The sequence below is a fragment of the Acartia tonsa genome, chromosome 5 (assembly GCF_053477335.1).
Source record: "Acartia tonsa isolate MP-2025a chromosome 5, ASM5347733v1, whole genome shotgun sequence".
Classification (NCBI taxonomy): Eukaryota; Metazoa; Arthropoda; class Copepoda; order Calanoida; family Acartiidae; genus Acartia; species Acartia tonsa.
Genome location: NC_137264.1, coordinates 47,631,710 through 47,641,430, shown reverse-complemented (window position 1 = coordinate 47,641,430; position 9,721 = coordinate 47,631,710). Strand labels below are relative to the sequence as shown.

Sequence of the window (9,721 nt, the reverse complement as noted above, 5' to 3'; positions counted from 1 at the left end):
TGTAACTTATGACAAATGTAATTTATGACAAATGTACCTTTACTGAGCCACAATAGGCACTAGTCCCCAAAAAAGTATAATAACGCTTTCTAATGGTTGGCTCAACAACTTTGGGGACTTTTTAGTGAATTTTGATTGGTTGGTTCATTAAGTTGAGTATTCAAACGTTTCAACCACTAATTTTAATCTTGTGTATCATCATTGCCATTTGGGATATACATCAATTTATCGGCCCATAGACGTCCAAGGGGGGGGGGTAAAGTGGCGATTACCCTCCCCCCAAAACGAATTTGGGAGTGCCGTAGGCACCCCCAAATTTTTTTTCATTTTACCCCCCCAAATTAAAATTTACCCCTACCCTGGGAGTGTCGTAGTCACCCCCAACCATTAAGGGGGGGTATTTACCCCCCCCCTTAAAAAAATTTACCCCCCCCCAAAATAAAAAGCTTGGACGTCTATGTATCGGCCATTGTCTTATTGCCATAAGATACCTGATATGTTGGTTTGACTGATTGGATCATTTGAAGAGCTTCGCTTGTTTGAATGTTACTATTCTGTTTTTTCTCTTTTTAACCCTTACAGATCGGGGGGGGGGGGGCTCAAAGAGCCCCCCCCCTCTAGTTTTTTCAATCTAATTTTTTTTTGTAGGTAAGATGAAGAGCTGTAACTTCATGACTTTTTAAGTTTAGTAATTATACGTCGGCAAGAGTTGATTTTATTAGGATATCTGGTCTGTGTCGGTCGTGGTGTCCGGTCAATGTCGGTTGGGTAGCAAAAAAAACTAGAAAAAATTCTAAATAAATCATAATTTCTACATTATGACTTTTGTGTATAAGGTAGAAACCTACAATTTTTTTGGTGAATACTTAGATATCAATGACCATCTGAGAAAAGTGGTGTTATGACCGTTTGACCGCTACCTGACCGACTTTATGACCGATTTTTGTCCGGCTTTTACTACAGACATATATCATGAATATCGTGGCTTCTATTACAGCTAGAGACCTATATTTTTTTTTGGTAAATCCTTGAGCAATAATAAACAGATAAAAATATTAATTTGCGCCGCCAATCGCCGTTTTACCGCCGTAACCGCCGAAAATGGCGGTTTCCGTTATTTGCCGTTTTTCAGCGATGATCATAAAAAGGAATTTTTTTGTTATGAAAAATAAAAGTTCGTCCTAAAATTTGGTCATCCTAGCTGCAAATTGGCCGCTCTACAGTTGTTTTAAAATTTAGCGGCTGGCCGCTAAAAAGCGGCTAAGGAGCGGTCTGACTGCTATGACTAGAAAAAGTAATTTTCTCTAAAAATACACATGAACCCCCCCCCCCCCCCGATCTATTAAGGTGGGAATTGGGGCCCGATCTGTAAGGGTTAAAAGCGAAGCTTTTCTATAATTAGGGTCGGTCCGTCCGTACGTCCGTAACGGATAGCTTTTTTCGTTAATTTTGGCATGTTAGAATTGTCCTATCGATTTCAAACTTTGCATGGTGATTCCTTTAGTAGTTGGGTACGATTTAAAAAGCGTAGCAACTCATTACCAGAATGTCCGTACGTTCATTTTAAACATGTCGATTTTTTTACTTTTTTAACAACAAATTTTCATGTGATCTAATCATCCAATTGATCTGATTTTTGGTATATTAATTCCTGGGACAACAAAGTATAATGTTATAAGCGACGCAACTCTATCAAGTCCTAAAAATGTAAGTATGTCCATAAACATTATCCTGTATCCAGCAGTTTTTTAACAAATTTACTTACTTTGGTTTGACTCTTATACATTTATATTCTGATTATTCAGTTCTGACACTATACAAATGTTAATGTCCGTTTGTCCTACCGTTTCAGTGCTTCGCTTTTATGGATGTTGTCATCCTTGTTTTTCAATGAAAATGAGCATATTAAAAACATGTCATATCCAGAAGAATAATATTATTGACAATTAAACTTTTTAGTGAAGCAGCTACTCAGCAACTAGGGTATGACCGTCCATCCGTTACAGACATTTAAGATTTTATATGATAAAATAATTTAATTCAATGAACACTCTTAATAAAATTGGTAAGAATTTTACTTTCCCTAAAAGTTGCGCTCATCCCCCTATCTTTTATTCTTCAAATAAGTATAAAGTTAGTAAGGAATAGTTTCTTATTCCTAACCCCTGTGAAGGTCCTAGCCCTGTGGGGCTATATGTATGCAATACCCATAATAACCTAAATTATATCTTTAACATTGTCGCATTTTCGGATTTTATTTCAAAATAAGCTTCGTTATATTGCAAGTAATTGTCCTTGGTTTTTCTTTTTTTTAAATTCTGTTTGTCCAAATACATAAATATTATTATTAAATTATATATTTGATATTATTAAATGTATTATTGGTTGGCAATAAATAACATTTTTTCAATAACATATTGGATGTCTAAATAAGTGTTTTTACAAAATATACAAAAAAACAAGGATGACAACATCCATAAGAGCGAAGCTCTGAAACGGTAGGACAAACGAACATTAACACTTGTATAGTGTCAGAACTAAATAATCAGAATATAAATGTATAAACGTCGAACGAAACAAAACTCCCCCCTCCCCCTACTTTCACTATGAGTGTCACATGCCAGACATAGCAGCGTTGGGTACCATTTTTAACGTCTTTGGTATGACCTGATTTGTACCAGACTTGAACCAAAGCAGAGTTGAAGCAGTCACATTATCATTTACGCTTATGCCGCTGCCGTTTAAGAGGATGAAAATAATAACACTTTAATCGCTCGAACTTTGTCTAAAAGTCCAATTTTGGGCATGCTAATTGTTTCCCCTGTTTTGGCGCCAATATATCACCCCTTATACAGTGTTTTCAGTATAATATAGTCTGTATGATAAAGTATAGATGTATAATCGAGATAACCAGTGTTCGGGACCTTTTTCGTCTGCTAGCAACTTTCGGCTCTTTTTGCTGTGGTAATATTTCCGACTCCATTGGCTGATATTCAAGGACCCAATTTAAAGTCGGCGCAGGGTCCACGGGGTGGGAACATACTGTTATTCAATCCCTCTATTGTTTTATTTTATTGCCTGTTTTGCATGAACATTTTGTAAATATATTGGCGAGAAAAAATCTACATTTTTCCAATATTAAGGTTTTTTCATTGACGGGCGAATAAAATTCAACCTTTTTAGGACTGTTGAATTTAAAGTGAAGAATTATATTGCTAATTCAGATTTAGTTACGCTAACGTCAAAAGACTCTAAATTCGAAGGGTTGGGAAGGAACAAAAAATAGCTTAAAACCTATTAAAACTGAAATTTAAAAAGAATACCTTCAACCACCAGATGACTATTGAAGCTTCCCTTAAATGATGAACTCCGCCAGTTTGGTTGTTTGACCCCCCCCCCCCCCAAAGAAAATACCAATAAAAAACACCACGGGTCCAGTAGGAATATTCCCTTAAAAGTAGAGTCCAATCAGTTCAGCGGTTACCTATGTCTTAAGCTTGAGAAGGACAAAAATCCTTTAAATTTGCATTATAGATATAATTTTTAAAATGTCGACAAAACGAAAAATGAAACTCTAATAAAACATGTCGCTAATATGTCAGCCATTTCTTTTTTTAATGGTATATAGCCGACAAATGGTTTGGAGTTTTGACTTGACTTGACTTGACTACAATTTTCATTTACGTTTCTGTGGCCAATAAAATATTTTTAAATTTTAGTGAATTTCTCTCTCATATGTTAACCACAAAAAAATTTCACGCTTGTTTTAGGTTGGGTTAAGTTAAATATACACGTACACGTATTGTGTACTGCATGGGCTAGAATCGAAACTAAGTGGGTTTTGGGCGATCCATAAGTAAATTTGAGTGAAAGAACCAAATGTTTGCTTTATATCTCCGCCCATCACAAATAAACTATGAAGCATTTGTTTCAATTTCAAATAAATATTTTGGTCAAATCAGGGATCTTAATGGATAAGACAATGAATGGTAAATTGATGTAAACCCCCCAAGATGATAAACAAAATTAGCCCTTGTGTAGCTAATAGGTTATAAACCAATAACAACAGATCGTTATCTAAGCCAGCTACAAGTTTCACTTTATTAGAGTACATAATAATCTGGTGTAAGATCCAAGTAATAATAAATTCATTGTATATTCCTATATATAAAGCCCAAATTGTGTCAAATTGTGTCAAAAATCATCCATGTGACGTCATAAAAGTGAGGTATTATCCATCTCTTTTATAGGGGTTTTCTCTCCCACTTCTCCTCTCATCTCCCACATGAACACAGTAAAAGTGTCTGACTGATTATGACGTAACAAAAAAAATTAGCCAATGAGAGGCCATTATTGACCAATGATAAAATTTATAGTGGGCTCTCATTGGCTAATTTTTTTTGTTACGTCATAATCAGTCAGACACTTTTACTGTGTTCCTCCCACATTTTTATGACGTCACAAGGATCATTTTTGACACAATTTTGGCTTTGTCATCCCATAATTTTTGCTTATATTGGTCCCTTACCCCTGTAAATCTGATTTATACAACTCATAAGTTAAATAAAAACAAGGATGACAACATTCATAAATAGCGAAGGACAATAATAATGGATATGAACACATACAAGGAGATTTAAAAAGCATTTGTTGGAATCAAGAATAGATTTAGTGGAGAAAAACCCTTCTTATATTTTTATATTTTTGAAAGCGAAGCTTTTCTATAACTAGGGTCGGTCCGTCCGTCCGTCCGAGATAGATAGCTTTTATTCGTTAATTTAGGCATGTTAAAATTGTCCTATCGATTTTAAACTTTGCATGGTGATTCCTGTAGTAGTTAGGTAGTGGTACGATTTAGAAAGCGTAGCAACTCTATATTCAATACCAGAATGTCCGTACGTCCATTTTAAACATGTTGATTTTTCTACTTTTTTAACAACAAATTTTTATGTGATCTATTTATCCGTTTGATCTGATTTTTGGTATATTGATTCCTGGGACAACAAAGAACAATATTATAAGCGAAGCAACTCTATAATTAAGTCCTAAAAATGTAAGTATGTCCATAAACATTATCCTGTATCAAGCAGTTTTTCAACAAATTTACTTACAATTATGCTTAGACTCTTATACTTTTATAATAGATTATTCAGTTCAGATACTATACAAGCGTTAATGTACGTTTGTCCTACCGTTTCATTGCTTCGCTTTTATGAATGTTGTCATCCTTGTTAATATATATAATTGAACAGTCAAATTTACTTTGACAGTCAAAGTAAATTACATACTGGATACTCAGAACAATGCTGATACTAATATCCACCAAAAAAAACTTTAATGGGACCAAAAGTACGTAAAAAATATCAAAATAACTGTCCTATCATCTTTGAGCACAAATGGGCAAATTTAATTGATATGGGTCTGACCGTCATGGATGTTTTATAGTTGATTTAGCTGCAAAAGAATTTTGACAAGAAGTTACAGCCGTGTATCTTGCACAGTAGCTGAGAAAATCACGTTTCCCTCACTTCTTGTCTTACGGACAGACATAAAACCAAGGATGACACCATACATAAAAAATCCGTCAGCCAAGACGAACAAACGAACGTTAACAAATGTAATTTAACAACTCATTTAAGATTCAATATTATTTAGAAGTTTGAACATTTTAAGATTTGATTATAGAGATGCTTCGCATAAAATTATACCTTGTGGTCTTAGGAATACATGTCTCAAAAATCAAATTAATAGGATGAATATACTATATACTTTACTAGCGGGTACGCCATTAATAGCCTTTAAGGTGTTCCAGCCGCCAACCATATCCCCCCTCCCCCCCCCCCCCCCAACCTTTTTAATTTAAGTATAAAAGAAGGGCTGGCCAATTTTTAAAGAGGGAGAATGAGAATCAATCCCTCAAAATAGTCAAAAACCTTCCCTGGTCCTACAAGAAGCTTCACTGTAAAGGAGAAACACATCGGCTCAGCGAGATCTTATTTCTTTGTATAATAGAATAAAACATCTTAGCCTTGAAATTTGGGTTTTTTAAGTCTTACATATCCCTTTAAATGAACTATCCAAATTGTAACTAATTGATACAGTAATCATCTTGCCAAGTTTCAAATTGATAGGAAAATTCTAACATGCCTATTGCCTAAATTAAATTAACAAAAAGGGTTATCTGTTACGAATGAAAGAACGGACGACTTTAATTCTAGAAAAGCTTTGTTTTTAACATGAAAATTTATGTCCATTAGTTGCAGAGCTTTGAAAGATAACAAAAGGGGGGGAAGTTTTGAGACTTTTGCATAAACAGTGAAAATAGGCTTTATCTTTGGACTGAGAGGATAGGTTATTAAAGATAAAATCATTCTTATATGATAAATTTTCCCAAGTTTTAAGATTTTTTGGATATGCCTCCAGGTTTAGGAGCTGCAGGCCTCCAGGTTCAGGAGCTGCAGGACTCCAATTGGTCACTGGACAGGTAAAAATTAAAAGAAAAATATGCATCTTTTTAAATCTTTTTAAATGAAAAATCTGAAAATTGATAATTTTTAGAAGCTGCTATTGAATACGATCATTCTAGATAAAATTTCAAATTACAAACATAGAATAATAAACATTTTTTTATATTTTCTGTTTTCTTTATTTATTCCTTAATTAATTATAAATAAATACTTAAATAAGGCTATATATAGAGCGGTCAAATATTATCCTGTAAAAGAACACTTGTTTTAACACTTTGCATTTATAGCGTTGCATAACTTTGTACTTGTTACAGCACCTTGGTAAGTTGGCGCTATACTTGTATATAAGCTATGCTACTTTCATCATTGTGTTGGGGCGGCACTAGTTGTATCTAAGCATCGGCGGGGGCGGCTTCCTCGGCGGGGGCAGCTTCGGCGGGGGCGGCCTCTTCAGCGGCAGGGGCAGCGGGAGCAGCTGGGGCGTAGGCAGGGGCAGGGGCGTACTTGATGGGGGCGGGAGCGTACTTGACGGGGGCAGGGGCGTAAGCGGGGGCAGGGACGTAGGGCTTAGCCTCGGGGTAGACGGGGACACCCTCGTAGCTCACCTCGGCGACGTAGCCGTTGACATGGTCAGCGGTGTACTTGACGTGCTGGGTACGACCGTCGGGAAGGGCAACAGAGTAGCTACCGGCAACGGCACCGTTGGCATCGGCGGTCTCGGCGGCGTTGAACTGAGCCTTGGAGTAGTCGTCGGCAACACCGTATTCGTAGGCATAGGGGGCGGGCACCTCCTTCTCAACGTAGGCGGGGGCAGGGGCGTGATAGGGAGCAGGGGCAGGGGCGTGGTAAGGGGCGGGAGCGGCGGCGACTACCTTAACGACGGGGGCGTGATGAACGATAGGAGCAGCGTGGTGAACAAGAGGAGCATGGTGTACAACGGGAGCATGGTGCAGCAGAGGGGCGGCGTGGTGGACGGCACCGTGGTGGGCGGCGTGCACAAGAACTGGTCCGTGGTGTGGGGCATGCACAGCGTGGACAAGAGCGGGGCCGTGTCCGTGGCTGATGACGGAGTGAGAGCTCACGTCGGGGCGGGCACAAGCCAGACCGAACAAAGCAGAGATAACAAAAGCCTAAAACAGAAAGGTTAGGTTATTTAATGCAGAGAATAGCCCCGCAAGGGCTAATAAATTATAAATAGATTATTAAAGGTCGCAAAAAATGGGAGGATCGGAGGTTGAAGTCAAAGGAATATTTCAATTTTTCAAAACTTTAGAAAATCATGGATTTGGAAATATTTTATAGATTAAAACTTAAATATATATAAAAAAAAACATTTAAAATTTCACATACATAAAACTATCATAAAAAACTATATAACTTTTCAAATACTTAAATAAATTTCTTTTTTTATCAAATAACTTAACAAATGTATTTTTAGTACCTTCATTTTTAGTGTGTTCTATCAAACTGATGCTTACTCGAGTGTGGTCGCCACCTTTTATACATTTCCAATAGCCGGCGCCTAGCACATCAGCTGTGGCGCCTCGCGTAGATAGATAGATAGTTAGGCGCCACACTTATAGATGGATAGATAGATAGTAGACGCCACGGCCCTTTTTACGTCATTCATACCTTCGAAGTAAAGCAACTATAATAATACAAAACACACACACACACACACACACACACACAAACACACGCACTCTCTCTCACACACAAGCACACATACACAAATACACACACACACACACGCACACATTCCATGGTATAATTACTCAGGGAGGATGGGGACATTAGGCTGTTCATTACACTTTATAGTCTCCAAAGTTTTATACTAACTTTTTCTTATTCGCTGGCTAGAGTGTCAACCACTATATTTAATAATCTACAGAAGGTGTAGTTTTGTGAATCATCAAGGGGGATGTACATGAATTTATCGGCTATTGTCTTATCCCTTTACATCCCTGAGAATTACTACACCACAACAACGTAAAATCTGTTGTTGCGCCAATTTGCATTCTCAGCAGGGATTCAAGGGATTAGACAATGGGTCATTAATTGATCTGATCCCAACGTTTTTATGTGTTCTGTGGCACCTTTAGTAGCTGATGAATTGGGGAGAAAAAATTGTTGTACATTATTTATGTATGTCCCCTTTCCCCCTGCTAATCTGGAATTTTTCTGTTTTAAATATTATATCGCTAGCTTTTAAAAGGCATATATGATGAAATAGAACATTTTCCAGTATGGCATCGAAATCTGCTGTATTAGAACCGGTTCTCAGCCACACTGTCACGCACAGCATCGAATTACAGGCAAATTTCCACTCGAGGGTCCAACAAAACTGGTTCTAATCTTATTATTTTCATTTTGATATCCGCAGAAAGCTGTCTAAAATACAAGGCGATAAATAACTATTCTTGGGGCGTTATACGTGATATCAAGGGCTACGACAATGGACAATAAATGGACGTAAACACCAAGTTATGATTAACAAAATAACCCCTTCTGCAGATTAAAATCATGTTTGGAAAAGTCATAAAACCAACGAATAAGAAAATGTGTTTCTATTTTGTAAATTTTATATCTTTTATTACAGAATAGTTATTTCTCGCAACGTATTTCCGCGGATATATCCGTAGAAAGCTGGATTTAATACGATGCTAGACATAGTTTTTTCGTATGGATGAGAACCGGTTCCTATCCACCGGATTCGAATGAATACGAGAAAATAAATTCTTGCAATTATGACAAACTTAAATTTGCTACTATTACTAAATTAGATGAATTTAGTTCTCCATTTCAGGTTAGCTTCACATATGCCCCAGAGTAGTTTTCAGCTGCTTTATTTTTAGATTTAAGTCTTATGGTGGTTTTTAGTCTGTTTTTAACCTTTTCCCTACACCTTCCAATACCATACAGAGTCCCTAGATGCAGGGGCGTCCAAGCTTTTTATTTTTTTGGGGGGGGGGGTGAAAATTTTTTTACGGGGGGGTAATTCGTTTGGGGGGGTAATCACCCCTTTACCCCCCCCCCCCGGACCCTTTAGACGTCTATGCCTAGATGCTAGAGGTGCAGCCGCTTGTAAAGGCATATATTTAAAGGATTTTAGGCTATTTTATACATGTTTTTTGGTCTTCAGGGAATTTTCCACGAAGCTAACAAAGCATATTAAAGAGAGAAAAAAACTCGTAAAACCACACGTTTTACTTTTATTGTTGCAATGTACTGTCTTAAATTTATCTAATACAAGG

The 9,721-nt window shown here is 37.1% G+C and overlaps 1 protein-coding gene across 1 annotated transcript; it reads right to left on the bottom strand.

The window, feature by feature from the left end:
- Positions 1-6,622: 6,622 nt before the first annotated feature.
- Positions 6,623-8,029, bottom strand: LOC145319685 (uncharacterized). Its single transcript, XM_080161970.1, has 2 exons — positions 7,909-8,029; positions 6,623-7,597 (listed from the first exon to the last, which is right to left on the bottom strand). The coding sequence occupies exons 1-2, from the start codon at positions 7,912-7,914 to the stop codon at positions 6,860-6,862; spliced, it is 744 nt and encodes a 247-aa protein (XP_080018096.1). The 5' UTR covers positions 7,915-8,029; the 3' UTR covers positions 6,623-6,859.
- Between the last annotated feature and the right edge of the window lie 1,692 nt (positions 8,030-9,721).